Raw genomic sequence first — 21,639 nt, forward strand, 5'->3', positions numbered from 1 at the left:
GCCCAGCTTAAAGCTAGGAAATAGGAGCGAAAGAGATCGAGGAAATAAGAGCGAAAACAAAACAGAGGAAATAGGAGTGAAAAATAAGCTAAGAAAATAGGAGCGAAAACAAAACTGAAAAAATATGAGTGAAAAGAAAGTTGAGGAAATATGAGCGAGAAAATTGAGGAAAAAGATATTGAAGAAATATGAGCAAAAACAAAGCTGAAGAAATAGGAGTAAAAATAAAAGCTGAGAAATCAAGGAATACAATAATTTTTCTTTATAATTTACAACCTCAAAATGATGCTAAAAATTAGCAGGCTTTTGTGAAGGGAAAAAATACTCATAGCTCATAAAATTAGGGCTCAACCCACCAAGCCATTACTAATGACAAAAAGGGGAACCATGAAGAGATAAGAATGGACATGAGTGAGACATGAGAGCTGCAAATGTCAAGAGAGATATGGAGACAAGAGAGATATTAGGGCTGTAAAGTGACAGATGGTCAGAAGAAAAAATAAGAGAGTTCACGTAAGGGAGATCTGTCAACTCATAGTAGGCTGGCATGTACAGTAGGAGAGTCAAGCAAGCCTATAAAATTGCTGTACCGAGAGTGTGAAGCTGCCAAAGCCCGCAAAACAAGACATCAACAAAAGTAATAATAATAATAATAATAATTTTTTTTTTAAAAAAAAAGTAGAGTATCTGTTTGGTTGGTGGGAAAATGAAGGAAGAGCAAATCAACCTTTGGCTTCTCAGAATCCTATTGTTTACTGAGAAAATAACTCATATCAACTGAACGCGTCTACTTCTACAGTCTATTATTTCTTTGTTCTCGATGAGATTTTTGTATTTTTGAATACCAGAGCAACTTTGCTTGAGATACTGAATTGATTTTCTTTGTTTCTTTTACCATTATTTTCTCGGTAACTAGAGGGATGAAGAGAAAATGGAGATGCAAGGACAGAGTATGGAGTACCTCCTTGCGATTTTAAGTCGCGGAATACGCTTAGTGGCTGCTTCTGAGGTTCACTTCCCGCCATGGTTTTTGAGCTTCGTTTTCGTCGCGCTGCTTCTTCACAATCTCGCACCTATTACAAACTCCTCCCAGGCCATTAGGCCTTTATAGAGGTGCTCAGTTGAAGACTATCTGTGGCCCAAGAAGAGGCCCATCTCACCGAGGATATACGCCTAGACTTATGGCCCAAGTTCAAAAAAAAGTTCATTTGCTTACCAAAGACGCATATCCAGGCAGGCTTAAAAATGTAGAGGCTCGTAAGACGGGACTACAGTAAGAGATTATGAACTTAAACTTTCTTAATAATTTGAGATAAATATCCTTCAAATTCTAATTTTTGCTATCTCCAATCGCACTTATTGTTTGACACTCACTTAAAAATATGTTACATCAATAGATTTAAATAAAATAAAAAATAATATTATCAGTATCAAATCAAGTGTCAAACAATATTATATTTGTTTTTTAAGAAAATGTATTCTCCTACCATTTAAATGGGGTTAAGTGGCACATGGTACTTATGGTATTATTGTTGTCTTTGACAAAGGGAAGTTGATAAAATAAATAAAATAAAATAAAAAATTAATGATATCCATGCAGTACATTTCACAATATATTTTATAATACATGTTTAAAAGTGAGGGTATTTTTATAAAATGATATTATTTTTATAAAATATTTTATTAAATTACCTTTTATTTTAAAATATAATTATATAATATGTTATGAAAAGTGACGTGTATTTATATATATATATTTTTTAAATAGGAGACCCCACTAATCTTTGTTGGGATGGATTGGGAATGGGGTTCCCACTATGGTATCGCCGGAGATTTGAGTTTTGTCTTCTTTTGATTCTTTCCTTTTGCTATTAACTGAAAAGCTCTATGATTGTTAAGGATTTAAAGTCTGGATAAATAAAATATTATTTTTTAATATTATTATTAGTTAAAGATTAAAAAAATTAAATTATTTATTATATTTTATATATAAATTTAAAAAAATTATCATAATAAAATAAAATAAGATGAGATAAAATATTTTCACTATCTACTATTAAATTTTCAACGTCATCGTCATTAGGGAGCCTTTTAATCAATAGTCTTATTACGTAGAAATGTCCCTAAGATATTTTTGCCCCATTTTTTTTTCATTTTAGTTTTGACCCCTTGATTAAGAAGGAAAATGAATTGCATGAGAAATACTAGACGTCCAGCTGATGTCATGGAGGACTCTATAAAAATAAATATGGACTCGCCAAAGTTCTCAATCTCAAATTCCCATATGTTAAACCGTATGAATATATATATATCAAAAGGCTTGGAAAAACAAAAGATACGCGACGTCCATGGCATTGATTTTTCATTTCTTTTTCAATATTTATTTTGGGACGTTACCGTAATTTATGATTTAGATTGTGTTTGGACAGTGGAGTATTTTTAAATATTCTGTAAATAGTAATAAAAAAATAATTATAGAATACTAAATAGGAATGAAAAGTATATGAAAAGTAATAATAAAATAATAAATAGTAGTGAGGTATTATCAGGTATTGACTTCGTTTGGTTACTGAACTCAACTAGTTCAATCTAATTTTAAGCTGAGTCTAACATCTAAACACTCAACTCTCAAATTATTAAACTCATTTCAACTCAAAATCTTCTTACACATGGGATTCACAAAATTTTTCAATTTAAAATATCTTTATACAGACCCATAACTTTTTTTAATTTTTTATAAAAAAATATTAAATTCATCTTAACATCCAAACACACTTTAAGTCTTTAAACTCAGTTTAGATGGATCTCACATAATTTTTTTTACTACTCAATTCATTATTATTCATAAAAAATTTAACTGAAATGAACTCAATTTAACATCTAAACGCAACCTCAATGAACTAGGCTTGAAAATACCTCAATACTAAAACTAGACATTAGTGATGACGACGACGAATATGCCAATAGTGCAAGGCCTGCATAACTTGAGCTAGCTCATCGACTTGTATCTTTAGAGAAGTTAGTGGGATACATGACAAAAATAAAGTGATGAGGCTCTAAATTCTCTCAATCAATTATATAGTAGCATTTATAAGTAATGGTGGGGGACGGCCTCAACATGGCTAATTTATTTGTTTTTATATACACACATATATACATGCATGTAGTGGGGGGGCATGATTTGATATCTCGATCGATCTCCCTGATCAATAGCAATTATTGGTTTTTACAATTAATTTAATTAATTTCCACAATTAATCCTGAATTGTTTTTAGAATTCAAAATAACTTTTCTCCCGCATTATAATATCCGATATATGCTAGATATAAATTTTAAATAGATAAATTTTATACAAATTTTTTGTAAAACAATAGGTCCTACTAATAAAGAATAAATTTTTTTATACTTTTTTAATGTGGAATCCATTTTTTTACAAGGATTTGTAGGAGACTTACCTATTTAGAGTTTGTACAAATCATTTATCATATATATATATATATATTGATGAAAATATGCTTTTCATATATATAAATTGGAAAATGCTAAGCGTCCCGCTCTTAGCGCCCAGCTACCGCTTGCAATAATGTGTATTTTTTATGTGTTTTTTTTTTAGTTTTTTTTTTATATAGATTTTGCTAATAATTTTAAATATTTAAAAAAAATAAAAAAATTCCTAATATTATTAAAAAATAATTTATTAATCATGAAATTTTTATTTTACTTTGCCGTTAAGAAAGTGTTTTATAATAATTTTTTTTTAATTTCTGATTAAAGAAGTGCTTTTAATAATTTTCTAAATTTATCTTATTTTTTAGAATATTAAAAAGTATTAAAAAATCTCTATAAAAATAATTGAAAAAATACATTAAAAAATATATGTTAGAACCAACAGTAGCTCTCAGTGGGAGCCACCAGCAGTAGTTATAGCAGTACTCATATAAATTATCTGGAGATATTATTTTTATATTATGTTGCTGTATATTGATATTATCTAGAACTGATGAGTTCAAACTGATCTCGTTCATGATTAATGATATTGTTTTTTTTCATAATCCTACTAATTAACTAGCGGACTTTCAGCGCATTTTTTCATCACAAACCTGCTTGCTGATTGAAGAGTTAGTCATGTCATAAGAGTAATATTATTATATTTATATTTTTAAAAGATGAATATTAGATGAGTAATGCATGGTAGAAACAGTCTTAAGACATGTAAATTTCACGTAATATTTCATTTAAAAATATTAGAAAAATTTGGGACTCACATAAAAAAATTATTTTTATAATAATGAACTTTTTTTTTTTTAGGAGTACACAAAATTTGTACATTCTAGTACTGCAAATATCATTTTTCATGCTGAATATAGTTATTGGGTTTACAAATCTCAACACGCTCTCTTCAAAAAAGAATGGGAGTCCACCATTAAAAAATAAATTTTTTTATATAAATCTCATATTTATCTTTTTTTTTTTAAGTATACAGAAATTGCACACTCTAAAACTATATTCAGTATTACTCTTTTTAATAACCTAATTTATGGTTGTGTGCATGAATGTCCAAACAATTATCAAATGATATTTCAAACTGTATGTTAATATCAATAAAGCATTGGCATTGGCTTCATCAAAAGTCTAACCAAATATAAAATATGATGAATTTCCTCAAAAGAGAGAAAGAGAGTAGCTACATTAGATTAGTCAAAGAGATAAGTGAGAAGCTTTGAGCTATAGTAAATAGATGTGTTTCTTCAAATTTAAAGGGCTACTGTTCACCCATCAAATCTATTTTTTATTCACTTTTAATCTCCAACTGTCTTTTTTATTCACGTTTAATCTCTAACCGTCTTGTAATAATAATGTAAGAAACAAATTAAATTATTAATTAACATATGATTAGTGTAATTATAAAATATGAGAAAAAATAAAAATATTATTATTAAAAAAATAATATTATTTTATTATTTTATATTATTATTTTGATGAATTCAATAGATAATTCAATGTGGAGTTATGAATAAAAAGATTTTAGTTATATGAAAAATATGTATTTTTCATCAAATTTTGAAAATAAATTTGATGAGTCTAATGCGAGTGTGCTTAATTCATAGTAATAATCTATTCTCAGTTAAAAGAAAAAAAAAGGTTGATAACAAAATATTTTATTAATGCGAGGTTAAATGTTATATCTTATATGTACAAAAATCAAACAAAATGATCAAATTAATTGTAAAAATAAAAGATAAAAATTGATCGTACGCTACACATCTAGACAATAACTTCTCTAAAATATATGTAACTCATCATTTTAATTACACAAATATAATAAAAATATTTCTTAAAAAAATTATTGTAATTCTCCCTAGCTAGCTTAATTGACCCCAAAAAAGTAACTGACTTACAGAACTCTCATTGGCTTGACTAAAATCCAGCTTTAACCAAATTTAACTAACAAAATACTTAAAACACTTCACATTGAATTAGGTATGTCTATATAAATTTAGACATGCATTAACTACACCAAATATGTCTGTTTTTGTGTTCTTGTGTTTTTTGTTGACCCAAGTGAGGTGTTTGTGCCTTTGGATCGTTCGTAATTTGGGGCAAGAGCTATTCGAGACTGGGGGGCGATGTCATGGCCAGTGATATCGTACGACCAGTGTTCGCGCGTAGGTGCTACATGCGTAGTGGAGGCTGTTGTGTCCGTGCGTGAGTTGGGTGCGCGTTCTATCAGGACTCGAGATGCCGATGCTTGCGGTAGGCGTGTCGTCCGGGTCACACCGAGGCTTGTGGCTTTGCAGTTTAGTTGTTAGTTAGTAGTGGTTAGTTAGTAGTTGCTATTGGATTTTGTATCTATAGCAGTGTCCCGTACTTTTTCTCTCTAGGAGGATAGAGGGGTCTTCTAGTTCTGTTTACAGAACGCTTTTTCTATTTGGAGAAAGTTTATTGAGAAGTTAAGACAATGTCCGCTACAAAGAGATTTGTGTGTGGGGAAGCCCCAGAGCTTAGGCGTAGTTGGCTTATAGTTTGGATTTGTCCATGTATTAAGTCACATTTGTAACTTCGTTTTCATTAATGAAATGAGAGTATTTCTATCAAAAAAAAAATATGCGGTGTACAGTAAATTAGTCAAACACTATAATATTTATTTTTCACTCCTCTCACTAAATATTTAAGTGTTTTTTGTAAATAAGATATTTGGTTCAATTTGTTATTATTAAATATAAAATGTGAAAAAAATAAATAAATTAGCTAATATTAATTAGAATATTAATTATTAATTTAATTAGAATATACTTATTATTAACATTTAATTGGTAGAACTACAAAATGTGATAAAAATAAATTAAATAAAAAATTTATTAAATTAATAATATTTTACTATTATATAAAGAGTAAATAGATAATTTAATGTGGAGATTTAATTTAAATAGAATAGACAAATATAAACTCATATATGATATTAGCTAAAATTTAAATTTGCATTTGTCCAATTCAATAAAAATGCTCTTAAGCTGTTTCTTGTTGCTGACATATATATATATATATATATGTGTGTGTGTCTCTATATATATATATATATATATATATATATATATATATTCTTATCATTGTATGCACGATCGTTCGTGGGCCTCCCAGCATGTAACCCAAGTAAACTAGCAAATCCCACCCACTACTTCGCAATCTGGAAGAAAAGTGAAAGTAGGAACAGGCTAGCTAGGTGATGAGGCTCAATGTAATTCAGTCGAAGTGCTCGAAGGTGTCCCTTCATGCTACCCAACCACACAGACAAGATAAATAGATTGCGGTTCCGGAATATAATCTCCCTTAAAGATCTTTCTTTCCTAGCTTTTGTATTCCGAATCCGGAAAACCGCCCTCTTATCTTGACCAGAATCCTTTACCTATACACACACACACACACACATATATATATATAGAAACAGACACTTGTGGAGAAAACTTTTACAAACACTACTGTTTAACCATGATCATCACCACCAACATGAGTATTTACAAGGAACAACGGCAAGAGATGGCTCTTAATTCCTAGTTTTATAAACAAGCTGGCACTTAATTCCCTCCCAATCCATGCATGCATGCACAGGCAAGTGCACCAGCTAGCTCTATATATCGTCTTTGAACAGTAGTGAATTTAGAACTATGGATAAGCGGTGATTTAACAGGGAGATAAAATCAAGCACTTTACACGTGAAGGAATGGCTTTTCAAGTTCATTGTACCATGCACCGACATGATCCATAGTTTCAGAAGCAGCTGATCATGATCAAGCTCCACATGAAGTACAGCTAGCTAGCTCTCTCCTCTTTCAGCAGAGTAATCCCTCCTCGATATAGAAACATCACTTCAACCATATAATGGAGTTAGCTTTTTTAAGTCCATTAGACCACCACCCACAACCACCACCAACGTATAGCAGTATATATACTTCAAAGACAAGCAAATTAAAGCAGGCGTTTAACTCATATATTACAAACAAATCTTTCGATTAATTCATCTGACCTAATTATCAGGACTTTGATCATCACCAACTTAAATGCCTCATAAGAAATTGATTTGGGCTCTTTTCAGGTAGTAAGTTATTCCAATCCTCGGCAAAATTAAGAGAAAAAGTTACAAGTTGTGGTTTTTATTTTTTATTTTTTTAAGAAGATGAACACTACCTCTAATTTTATTGATAATCTTTAAAATAAAAGTTTAGAGATTATAAAAATCTCAAAACCAAGTTCAAAAATCAAACTAAGCCAAAAATAATTTATATTCAAGTACTATCAATTCAACAGTTTAGTGAAACGTCCTACCTATGGGTAGCGGTAAGGGTGAACTTGTGTGCATGGTAGCGGTAAGGGTGAACTTGTGTGCATGGAAAGTCATGGCGGCGAAATGCTCATGATGTGTTAGTCTTCTAGGGAGTTTAGGTTCCATGGGTGAGTACTAAGGGCTAGAGTGGTTGCCCCATCATAATTTTAAAAAAAATAAAAAAATTCAGTGACACTCAAACTAGTTACAAAATTAATGCCATGTGGTTTTTATTTTCCTTGCTCCCTTAGACATTTCCACAAGATGGTCTCAGTCAATATGGACCTCGATCGATGTATTGCTGTCCAATATCAGCATGATTAATTCCAATATTTTTCCCAATGATAGCGCCAACCACTACAAAGCATATATATATCAGGGGATCTCTGTTCCATATTCTGATCTCTGATCATTTTCTTCAGTCCAGTTTTCTAATTGGATTCCTGCTAATCCCAATATATATATATATATATATATATATATATATATATATATCTATTGAGAGAGAATCCCAATTGATCTACTTCGATCTCACTAATCAATCCACTAATCATTTTTGTGGTGATGACATGTTGATGTTAGAACGAAATTTACGATGATGAACGCGCGTGTCAAATGCTTGATTGTCGCAGCTAGCTGCTCCATCTTTTCGCATGATACAGTCGAGTCCACCCAAGAAGCTGTAAATCATGCAAGTGAAACAAATACAATATGATACCACACGTGTAAGTAAACTAATCATGATATATATATAGTTTTCTAATTACAATCCTTTTCATTCTATTTCGTTTCTTGTTTTGGGTTTTCTTGGTTGGTTTTGATCATGATCATGCAAATAATTGACTGGATGTTTTAATTATTAACCGTCGATCATCATGCTGTCTGTCAGTAGGTGCAAATTAATTAATTAATTAATTAAACATGTGGTGTCATGGAGGGCGGGCGGCCAAAATTCCATAAAACATATCACTAACATTGGAAGAAGAACTTTAACAATTGTTAGGGAACATGGCAACAATTAGTAATTAAATCATGATAGCGAGTTCTTTTCCCAGATCGATAAAGGTCCACACAGATGCCACCTGGATAAATTATTTTTGGATCCCACCAGCAGTTCCATCATCCATGCTGCCAAGGAGAACCAAAAACGTGTAATATATAATATACCAATTACATTGGTACATGTTTGGAGGTTATAATTTTAAAAATACATTAATAACAAAATTAAGTTATTTGGTTTGGTACATATTAAAATATTTTCTAATATAAAAAAAAAAACTAAAAATTATGTTTCAGGAAAAATTTTATACTTTTTCTCAAACATATTTTTTCGGAGAATGCAGTTACACTCTTAAAAAAACTGTCAATGAGAGAAAATATCATAACTTTACATAATTACAACTTTGCCCTTATTCTATGCAGAATTGTATTACTATTTCACTTATACATCGTTGAAAGAATTTTTTGTTTTTTATAGATTACTTTCATTGTTTTTTTCTTATAAAATTTGATTTCTATCAAGGATATAGTCCTCGTGACTTTAAAAAAATCAAATGAATTTTTATATAATTTCTACTTGATCAAAAAATACTTTTTAAATTTGTTTCTAAACAAATGTAACATGTTTGAAAATACTTTAAATATATGGTTTCCAAACAATAAATAACATTTTATTAGTATTATGCACTTATTATTTAAGCTCTGCAATTATAAGCCTTAAACTATAAGCTAAATTACCTACCACAATCTCAAACATACAGTAAAGGCGATCCCTTTTTCTTTGAATTTTTTATAATTAATTTACTTTCACAAACTTGGTGGGATCATTAGATTAATAGAGATCCAAATCTCCAAAACACTAAGAAGTGCATACTTTGTCATAAAATGTTGTTGTCTCCTCACATAAAGGTTGTGGATCAAGCATCGATCTAAAGCAATCGATTCCTTTAATAGCACAGTACGTCGCAATTCGTGTACTAATCTGATCTTTATTTTCCTTTAAACTTCACCAATCTACTGCACAAAATAGTAGCAGACATAATACGTGACATGATCTAAAGTGGCATAAAAAAAGATGCATGTTGCTAATTATTATATATCTTTTTTTCCTTAGTCAATATTTTTTTCGCTTTCGATCCTTTCGTTAAATAATTGAAAAACTTTACATCAAAACACTACAGCCTGTCCCTTTGTGACATATATTATAATTAATATATAGTCTAATTATCCGTATTAATAAGGTTATTATAGTTTTTTGATTGAGTTGCATGCGAATATAAAATTAAGCAGGGGCGGCTCAATACAAATTGAAGTCTAAAGTAAAATTTAAGTGAGTTATTCATAATTATAATATAATAAAATATATATTATTATATGGAATATTTTCAAACTTTTCAATAAAATGATTAGATTTTATTTAAAATCTTTAAATACAATTTTTGTGAATTTATATTTATAACAACAACTTAAAATGAGATCTCAACGTAAATTTTGTACCTCAATTTAGCAAGTTCTTAAAAAAATTATTTAAAATATAAATAATTCATGTATTACTAATTATATAAAAAAAAATCACTGTATTAAATATTAAATATTATGGGGCTTTACACACATTAAAAACTATAAAAATTATTTAAAATTTTATTTAATGAAATAGTTTTTATTTTATTTTATTTTTTAAAATATCTCTTTTTTATTTTTGGAAGTCTTACATAAAATAGCAACCTTAGGCAATGATCTTACCATTGAGCCGGCCCTAAAATTAAGCTGTCTGGAGGCTGCAAGCTAGGAAAAGAGAAATCATCACATATTGATTAAGCGTTGACAAATTACATGTTGATTGGGTGGAGATATAAGACTTCCATATACATAAATTTCTCTTATATATTTGCCTTTCCTTAGTTTTCCTATGAAATAAAAAAGGACACGATCGATCATTATCATGTTTTTGGTCCCAAAAAAACGACTATACGTTTACCATTGTTGGTGCAATATCATATCGCACACTATATATGGTGTCTTTAATGAAAAGTAGACGTGGACTTAAAGACGTCTCCATGCGTGCACGGTTCTAGTCCCATCGTTCAAACTTTGGTGGCATGAAAAGTCGGGTGCTGTGGCAATTGCCTTTCCTGTGCTGAAGAAATTGACTAATTTTCTGTACAATCTATGCGTCATTTGTGTGTTAAATTCATCTCAATTTATTTTAAATTAATTACTAATAAAATTTTTTATTTTTATAATTTTTTATAAAAAAATTAAATATATATTAATTTATTTTATATATTTAAATAATCTCAATAAAATTCTTAAAATATTTCTATTTATATATTCAATTTAAATCATCTAAAATCATCTCCACGTCTAAACGAAGTTCAAACCACCTCTACTTCGACCCAATTCATATGAATTTTTCCTTATGTACCGGGAAAATGTTCACCTTTTTGCCTTCCTTTTTTTGACCTTTTCCTTGGTTTTCTTGTCAAACGTCTTTCTTGCCAACAATTTTAATACTTTATTATCTATGATATCGTTTTGAAACCACCACGTCTTTAGGAAAAAAAGGCAGATATTTTAACAACCTATAATTTATTTTTAATCTTAAATTTTAATAGATAACTACTTAAAAAATATATATATATATATATATATATAATACATGATCTATAGATATGATGATTGGTCAATAATGAAAAAATATAGAATGAAAAACCGCATTTTAAAGCTAAATTATAAACATATTCTCAGGATCCTATCAATTTCACAATATTAAAATAAAATTCTTGAAAAGAAAATTTCAGGAAAAAATAAAGAGTAATTCTACATACAACCGTGCATATAGAATTTCCTTATCTCATCGAAAGTTGTGGGCATATATATTAGATATATTAGCTAGCATGGTTTTCAGCGAGCACAATTTTCAGTGCATATTGGGATGGGAACGTCATGCATGCTAGCTTCTTCCGATGAATTGTTTTTTCTTTTTTAAATTTCTCGCTATAAAGTTATAATTCCGAACTTGTATTTATAGGTTTAAAATAAAGAAATTAAAATATTGATTGTAAGGTGTGCCACGTTTGACATGAAGTAAGGATTCACATCACAAACCGACAGTACTCTTGTTCATACTGCTGAGTCCGTTTCGCTTTCCGTTCGACTTTATCAGTAAAACTAGGACCGATGACAACACGTGCGTACGATCTGTTTTTTCTTGTCTTTTTTTTTTTAATCTGGATTAAAAATATATTTAAAAAGACATGATAAAAATGTGAACGCAAGGCTAGTGTGAGATAATGTTTAGTAAGTAGTTGGACGTCTCCTCGAATTACCTACGTACGTACGTACAAACATGCATGCAATACGGGCCGGTTTATAAATTAAGAAATACGTTATTATATATATATATATATATGCACCGAACCAGATTATTGTGGTATCACTGTGTTCTGCTATGCATGGAGGAGCATGACATGATGCCACGCCCAAAAATCGTACAGTTCGAAAACAAGAAAAGAAGTGAAAAAAACACCACTGTCGAATTTCTTTTGTCGTTTCTCCTAAACCCCCAACACTGATGCTGAACGAGTATCCTGCGCTAGATTTTCAGGATGAATATCAGACAGATAACTTAAAAACAGGGAAGCACGAGAGACCTTCCAGTATGGGTCTGGTATTGGTAAGCCTTGCAATTTTTAAAGAAAAGGCTTAATTTGGTGGTGGTGTAGTGTAGTAGTGTAGTCGCAGTCCCAGAGTGGGTCTCCCACTCATAGTCATTAATGACGCTTTCATAGATCATATCCTTCTGTCTTTTTTTTTTTTTTTATAAGTTCCTGAATTGCAAAGAGCATTAAAGTCGTCTCTCTCGGCACATATATGTTGATCAACTAAGTTTATTTTATTACACTCGACTCTCCTCATGCTATCAACTTGCTGATCAAAGCCTGATCTTCTTTCACCATTAATTCTGGCAATTCTCTCAAACACGCACAGTACCTATTATATATATATATATATATATATTGTTGCCAGGGATTGAAGATCCCCTTTCGGAAATAAATTAAAAGGTAGTAACAACCACCTGAGTGGTTTGGAAATCTTACTATATATTGCTTGTCTCCCAAGATATATAGAGTGGAAAAATGGGAAAGGAAAAAGGCATGAGTGTGGTCGTAAAGAAGAGGAAGAGTTCTATACTATCCATATTCATGCATGCAGATGGTGTAGACTTGTGGTTGATGGCTCTTGGGATCCTTGGATCCGTTGGTGACGGGTTCTCTACGCCGCTGGTGTTGTTTATCAGTAGCCGGTTGATGAACAATATCGGCGTTGCCTCAGTTTCTTTAACACAGAATTTTCAGTGTAACTTCAATAGGGTATCTCTCTCTCTCTCTCACACACACACACGAATGTGTGCATACAGCATACGCACACCAGAGATATTAGCCAAATTAGCTAATTGGGTTTTGGTTTCGTGGTTGACAGAACGCAGTGGCTCTTGTGTACTTGGCCTGTGGGTCATTCGTCGCTTGCTTCCTAGGTGGGTTGCACTGTGGTAATGGTTTTCTTTTTCTAAATATCAAGCTAGAGTTTATCATAGATTAAACCGCGATTATTGATTGTTCACGAAAAAATCGATGATGGGGAACCCATTAATTTTTTTTTTTGGGTCGTCTTACTTGATCCAGAGGGGTATTGTTGGACCAGAACAGGCGAGAGACAAGCCACAAGGTTGAGAGCTAGATATTTGAAGGCAGTGTTGCGGCAAGATGTGGGTTATTTTGATTTGCATGTGACAAGCACATCCGAGGTCATCAAAAGTGTCTCAAATGACAGCCTCGTAATTCAAGATGTTATAGGCGAAAAGGTATATATATAGATCCTTGATTACATGTTAATTAATCACATATAAACCACTGTAATTTTTCTCTCTTTTTTTTTATTAATGATTTCCATTTCGATCGAACAATCAGGTCCCAAATTTTTTGACGAATGCTTCTATGTTCGTTGGAAGCTATATAGCAGCGTTCTTATTGCTATGGAGACTAGCTATCGTGGGGTTCCCATTTATTGTGCTTTTGGTAATACCTGGTTTGATGTACGGGAGAACTCTGATGGGACTGGCGAGGAATATGAGGGAAGAGTATAATCATGCGGGTATGATAGCAGAACAGGCGATATCTTCTATCAGAACCGTTTATGCGTTTGTGGGGGAGAGCAAGGCAATTGCAGCGTTCTCTGCAGCTTTACAGGGGTCGGTGAAGTTGGGTTTAAGGCAGGGGTTGGCTAAAGGTTTGGCCATCGGAAGCAACGGCGTTGTCTTTGCTATTTGGTCTTTCATGTCTTACTACGGTAGTAGACTTGTCATGTACCATGGCGCCGAGGGTGGTACTGTTTTCGTTGTTGGAGCCGCCATTGCCGTTGGTGGATTGTAAGAACTTATGCCCTAGTTTTATTTGCTCAATCAAATTAATAACACGCAGTTATTGCAATTAAACCTTCATGCATATATGGACGATGATAAATAGATTATATCAATTAATTAATATAAAACATTAATTATTTCCATCTTGTGACAACGTGAAAGTACTATAATTTCATTTTTAGACTAAATGTATGCGATCAATTTCAAGTAAAATTGAGATATATCGTTTCTTGTAATTTCCTTCTCGCACCAGCTTCTATAATTAGTGTTGTTGTTATTAGTATTAATTTAGATTAGTTTTTATTTGGTCTTGTTGAACAGAGCTTTAGGTGCTGCTTTATCCAACTTGAAGTACTTCTCTGAAGCAATGTCAGCGGGAGAACGTATTATGGAAGTGATAAAAAGAATCCCCAAGATTGACTCCGACAACATTGACGGCCAGATTTTAGAGAGAGTCTCAGGCAACGTTGAATTTAGAAACGTCGAATTCGCATACCCATCAAGACCGGAGAGCATTATCTTCAAAGATTTCTGCCTAGAGATACCAGCAGGAAAGACTGTAGCTTTGGTGGGTGGGAGTGGCTCCGGAAAATCCACTGTGATAGCACTGTTGCAGAGGTTTTATGACCCACTTGGGGGAGCGATATTTCTTGATGGGATTGCCATTGATAAGTTGCAGCTCAAGTGGCTAAGGTCGCAGATGGGTTTGGTGAGCCAAGAGCCTGCACTTTTTGCGACCACCATTAAAGAGAACATACTTTTCGGTATGGAGGATGCTGCCATGGAAGAAGTTGTCAAGGCTGCCAAAGCTGCTAACGCTCATAATTTTATATGTCAGCTCCCTCAGGGATTTGATACCCAGGTTGGTTCTGCTGCTCCGTTTCACCGAACAGAGGGACTCTGCACTCCTACACACGCACCCACTCATGCATAAATGTCAGGAATTTCTATTTGGTTAATTAATTTTGTTCAATACACAAAAAACTAAAAAAGAAAGGATATTCGGTCCATAAAAAAATTATATAAAAAAAACTGTTTTACAAATTAGAATAATATTATTTGAAAGAATTTACATACATATCATCTACGTAGTATGATTTAATTTGAAAGATTCAAATTTTAAAATTTATTTTTTATATTAAATTATATTACATAAATTATGTGTGGTGTAACCACTTTTAAATAAAATTATTCTATAAATTAACATTATATAATCTTATTTTAAATTGTGAAGCCTGAAGAGAAATGATAGAGCCACCGAAAATTTGTATACATATTTTGTATAGAATTTTTTTAATTTTTTTCTTTTTACTTAGTGGTCAAGGATAAAATGTTTTTAAATGATTTTGTATTTTTTTTAAATGTTTAAAGGAGTTTTTAAATATATATATAAATATATATATATATATATATAAGATTCTCAACTACATATATTTTATCAAAAACTTCTCCGCTTTCAAAGAAACAAAAAAACTCATCTCAACAAAATTTCAAAAGAATTTGATACAAAAGTGACCCTGTATGTTATTGCAACTATATATGCACACTAATGCGTTTTAAGTTTTAATAAAATACGTACCAAGTTAAAATGTTGACCCTTTTTTTACCACTATATACCGAGTAAATTAAAAGTTCAAAATAGTTAATTAATTAGCAATAAATGAAGTTAAAATCCAGAGGATTAACGAATCCATGATGAAGTACAGGCCGGCGAGGGAGGTGTTCAAATGTCAGGAGGACAGAAGCAGAGGATCGCCATTGCGCGAGCAATAATCAAGAAACCCAGAATCCTCCTCCTAGATGAGGCAACAAGTGCATTAGACTCGCAGTCCGAACGGCTTGTCCAAGAAGCCCTAGACAAGGTTGCCATTGGCCGCACCACCATCGTAATTGCTCACCGCTTGTCCAGCGTTCAAAATGCCGACCTGATTGCTGTCATTCAAAACGGTCGAGTCATGGAGACAGGTTCACACGACGAGTTGATCCAAAACAAACATGGGTTTTACACTTCCCTTGTCCATCTTCAACAGACCGAGAAACAGACAGACCCAGAAGAAGTCACTTGTGCCAATTCATCATCTTCTATATCAAACATAGACACCAACAACACGAGCAGCCGGAGGCTTTCCATGGCGAGCAGGTCAAGTTCTACCAACTCGGTAGCACCGACCCGGGCTTTAGTTGCTGGAGAAAATCAGGTAGAAGTTACAAATTTTCCACTGCCATCGTTTCGAAGGTTGTTAGCTTTGAATCTTCCTGAGTGGAAGCAAGCATGCTTGGGGTGTTTGGGTGCTATACTGTTTGGTGCTGTTCAACCGGTGTATGCGTTCGCCATGGGGTCCATGATCTCGGTGTATTTTTTGAAAAGCCATGATGAGATTAAGGAAAAGACAAGGATTTACTCACTTTGTTTTCTTGGGTTGGCTGTGTTGTCACTGTTGATTAATATCATTCAGCACTATAATTTCGCTTACATGGGAGAGAACTTGACGAAGAGGATTAGAGAGAGGATGCTTTCCAAGATGCTCACTTTTGAAGTTGGTTGGTTTGAGAAAGATGAGAATTCTAGTGGTGCCATTTGCTCTAGACTCGCCAAAGATGCTAATGTGGTACGTATCTTTTCTACTTTCTAAAATATAAAGCAAGTTTCATAATGATAACCGCGTCTTTGACAAACTTGAGTAAATAACTTACATAACAAGTTGATTAAGTATGGATACAAATTCTGTAGAATTATTGATTGAATTCTATAGTTTAGAATGGTAGAAAAATAGACACGTGAAATGACTCGGCATAATTTATTTTTCATTTAATAATATCAAAAATATTTCAAACTTCTTTTTCTATCTCACCCAAGACATTAAGGGCTGGTTCGACTAATTTTGCAGGTGAGGTCTTTAGTGGGTGACAGAATGGCCCTTCTGGTACAGACCTTCTCGGCTGTAGCTGTGGCCTGCACAATGGGCATGGTCATTTCATGGAGGCTTGCCATTGTCATGATTGCGGTCCAGCCGATCATCATAGTCTGCTTCTACACTAGACGTGTCCTACTCAAAAGCATGTCCAGCAAGGCCATGAAAGCCCAAGATGAAAGTAGCAAGCTTGCTGCTGAAGCAGTTGCCAATCTCCGTACTGTCACCGCCTTCTCTTCGCAAGATCGAATCCTACGAATGCTTGAAAAGGCCCAAGAAGGACCGCGACGAGAGAGCAGGAGACAGTCATGGTATGCAGGTATTGGGCTTGGTGCTTCTCAAAGCCTCACAACTTGTACTTGGGCTTTAGACTTTTGGTACGGCGGCAGACTTCTCTCCAAGGGTCAGATCACAACTGAATCTCTTTTTGAGACCTTCATGATATTGGTAAGCACTGGCCGCGTCATTGCTGATGCAGGTAGCATGACCTCTGACCTTGCTAAGGGCTCAAATGCTGTTGGGTCAATCTTTGCCGTTTTAGATCGATACACGGGAATTGTGCCTGAAGATCCAGAAGGTTACCAACCTGAGAAGATAATGGGCAGAGTGGAAATTCGAGATGTGGATTTTGCATACCCAGCTAGGCCGAAAGTGATAGTCTTCAAAGGCTTCTCGATCGACATCGAAGCTGGGAAATCAACAGCTTTGGTAGGACAAAGTGGGTCCGGAAAATCAACCGTCATAGGGTTGATTGAGAGATTCTATGACCCATTAAAAGGCTCGGTGAAAATCGATGGTAGAGATATAAGGTCCTTCAATCTTCGATCCTTAAGGAAGCACATTGCCCTTGTTAGCCAAGAGCCAACACTATTTTCTGGAACTATTAGGGAGAACATCGCTTACGGAGCATCTAATAAAGTTGAGGAAACAGAGATTGCACAGGCTGCTAGACTAGCCAACGCTTACGACTTCATTGCAGGCCTAAAGGACGGGTTTAACACTTGGTGCGGCAATAGAGGTGTGCAACTATCTGGGGGGCAGAAGCAACGCATTGCGATAGCCCGTGCCATTCTTAGAAACCCCTCCATGCTATTGCTAGACGAGGCAACTAGCGCGCTAGATAGTCAGTCGGAGAAGGTAGTGCAAGACGCATTGGAGTGTGTGATGGCGGGGAGGACCAGTGTGGTGGTGGCGCACAGGTTAAGCACCATACAAAGCTGTGACATGATTGCTGTGTTGGATAAAGGGAGGGTGGTGGAGAGGGGGACCCATTCATCTTTGCTAGCAAAGGGCCTTGGTGGAGCGTACTACTCACTAGTCAATCTCCAAAGGAAACCGATCAATACTAGCCATCCATCCAACTAAAAAGTTGCATTGACCGGCTTACAAATGAGCCCCTTTTAACAGGCCATGCAAAAAACAACAAACAAAAACCAAGTTATATTGTCTCTATCTTAGCATGCATTGACGTGAAATTGTCTATTACTCATCAGATGAGTTTTCACTTTTACAATCTATAAATCCAATTATAGATTTGTAACGTCTTGAACGAGAATGTAATCAATAAGCAAATAATTAGATATATTCAAAATACAATCTTATTGTAATATGTAATATTATTTGAAACTCATTCCGCACCCAATCTTTTCTTTATAACTCCACTTCTCCACCATCACCATGACATTTCTATAATATTCGAGCGGATGTTCTTACTTTCTAACAAGTTTTATCTTTTTCTATTCAACATGCATACAGAGAGGGTAATGTTATTGTTAATCAACTTGCAAAATAATGTTATTCTTTGGCAATTCAATTGCCATCATTGGATTGGGTAGATTTAGGCACTATAGCTAGATGGTTGTAGCTTTTGATTTTGTTCTTTAAATGTAGATTTTGGTGCTAATTAGCACAATATAGAGATAAGAGTTTTTCTTAAACTTTGGTTTTGAAATTTTTGTAAACCCAAAATTTTTCTTGTAAAAGGTACTCATTCGCAAAAAAATGAGAGTTATGAATAAAATTGGGAATACCGTCCCTCTTCTTTTAAAAAAAATCTTATTATAATATGTAATACGATCAAACTTATTGCTCATATGTGTAAGTTTAATGGCATGACATTTTGTATCACACGTACTTTTACATATACTATAGGATTTTCCAAAAAGGCATTGTATTGGTAAATGACTCAACCGTTTGGCAGTCCACGTTACATGGGCTTTGAATAACTCTTTGTAGTAGGCAGTTTGTTCGGGTCTTTGGTTGGTTGGGTTCGGAAGGGCCATAGGTGATAGGCCCCATAGCAAAATCCAAAACAGTGAAAGGATTGAGCAAAATTTGGTCTCAAATGCCCTAATGAAGCAAAACGTTAAAAGGCCTGTTTAATCCCAAGCTAATATACCTTAGCCCAACCAACTTAATTAAATATTTTGGAAAGTCTTTGAATATTTTTCTGTTAAAATATGTCACATTAATATATATGATTGTGAATACAAGAACTTAATATAAAAAATAAGAATATTCTTTTACATAATAGTACTGTACAAATTATAAAAATTTGGCCACTAGGCACTATGTGTGGGCCTGCCCGAAAAGAAGAATATGACCCGGTTTGGATATAAGAAGTATTTCGTTTCATCTCGTATCATCTCATAATTACAAAATTTTAAAATTTTTATACAAGATATAATAAACAATTCAAATTTTTTAAATCTCAAAATAATAATATTAAAAAATAATATTTAATTAAACTTTTATCTAAATTTATTTTATCTTAACTCACTATCAAAACCACATCTATATCTAAAATCGGAACAAATTTATTCTTTCGGTTTTGTTTGATTTTGATCATAACCACAGTTTAATTTTAAAAAAGAATCAAAATTTTCGAATATAGGTGGCATGTTGAACGGTCAATATAGGCATCTATCGGCTTTCGAGAGGCCAAGATGGTCTTGCGTCAATCGAAGTCTTCAAAACTTTATAAACGAAACATATGTTAAAACCGTTTATTATTGATAGGTCCCGTTAATAAAGTAAGATTTGACTCTATCCAAATCTTTCACGTAAATAATAGAGTGTTGACTGTTGACCACCCGTAATAAACCGAGACCGGAAGCATGGGATTAATGCTCCCCAAATAAGTATAACAATCTCGTGCTCTTGTCAAATAATACTACAAAATTTTTATTTTTTATTTTTTATTTTTTATTTTAAGGACCGTATTCTATTTCATTTTATCCCCTAACAACAAACATCAACCATAATTATTTATTTTCAATTTTTTTTTTAAAAAATTTCATGAACTTTCTTAAATGAAATCCAAAATCAAAACCAAACATAACACAGAGACATGATCGAAATCGCAACAAACAACGACGAAGAGAAAGTGAAACCCATCGATATCGCAATATAATTAAGAAAACCCTATATTCAAAACTAACAGAATTTGTTGAAAAAAGATGACGATGGTGGCTTGATCCGATCAACACTCGTCTTCGAATAAAATATAAGGCGAAGCCTCCAAGCAAAGTTTTGGTGGCATTGAGATATCACAAAATTATAAACTTATTATATTCTCATCTGTAAAATTGCTATTTAAATAATAAGAGTTAATTTGTAAGATTTAAATTTTAAAATTTATATTTAAAATTTAAATTATGCCTCATGTATGTATTATTATTTTTCTCATGATGTGATCATTTTTTTTACAAAGGGCTGCACGAGATTTGTATAATTGAGACTTGTATAAATTACTATTAAAATACAAAAATTCTATGTACAATTATTTTTACATAGTTCTTGCATACTCCATTGATATAATTGGCTTCATCACTTTTTTTTAGAGAAATTTTATTTGCATTCGGGACTGCACATGTAGTCTCATTGATGAATGAAAATAAAAGTGAAAAAAAATCATTTTAAAAAGGATATTATTGTGATGTTTTGGGGGACTGCAATGCAAGTTCTAGGCAATTTTATTTTTAAAATTACAAAAATATCTCTCTTAAAATTATATTTTTTCTCATTTAATAATTGACCTGCACATACAATCCTTAAATGGGAATCGCAAATAAAATTTATCTTTAAACTTTTTTTAAACATAAATGTATGAACTTGCATGAGCAGTCTCTAAGTCTTTATTTGGAGACTATATGCAGACTAATTTTTTTTTTTAATATAAAATAATTGATTTCACTAATCACACCAATGGAATGCATAACAAGTACGTAAAAATGACTACGTAATATAACTCATTAAAAAATGATATAACTAACAAATTGAAAATGCATATATATATACATATATTTACACACACATTTATATATATATATATATATATATATAAATGTAATTCATTTTTTCAAATATATCGGTTCGGTATGTTCACGATGAACTGAGCTCTCTGGATGGAATATTGAACCGAAAATACCAACCTTTTTTCACGCTCCTAAATTAATGGGAATACAAATGTTTAAGGCCCGGTTTAA

The 21,639-nt window shown here is 32.6% G+C and overlaps 1 protein-coding gene across 1 annotated transcript; it reads left to right on the forward strand.

Moving 5' to 3' along the window:
• The first annotated feature begins 12,801 nt into the window (after positions 1-12,801).
• On the forward strand, positions 12,802-18,777 carry LOC109008939 (ABC transporter B family member 15-like). Its single transcript, XM_018989244.2, has 7 exons — positions 12,802-13,191; positions 13,301-13,355; positions 13,504-13,682; positions 13,789-14,246; positions 14,562-15,102; positions 15,947-16,849; positions 17,129-18,777. Exons 1-7 carry the CDS (start codon positions 12,958-12,960, stop codon positions 18,515-18,517), a joined length of 3,759 nt encoding a protein of 1,252 aa, XP_018844789.1. The 5' UTR covers positions 12,802-12,957; the 3' UTR covers positions 18,518-18,777.
• Positions 18,778-21,639: the final 2,862 nt, after the last annotated feature.

The sequence above is a fragment of the Juglans regia genome, chromosome 10 (assembly GCF_001411555.2).
Source record: "Juglans regia cultivar Chandler chromosome 10, Walnut 2.0, whole genome shotgun sequence".
Classification (NCBI taxonomy): domain Eukaryota; kingdom Viridiplantae; phylum Streptophyta; class Magnoliopsida; order Fagales; family Juglandaceae; genus Juglans; species Juglans regia.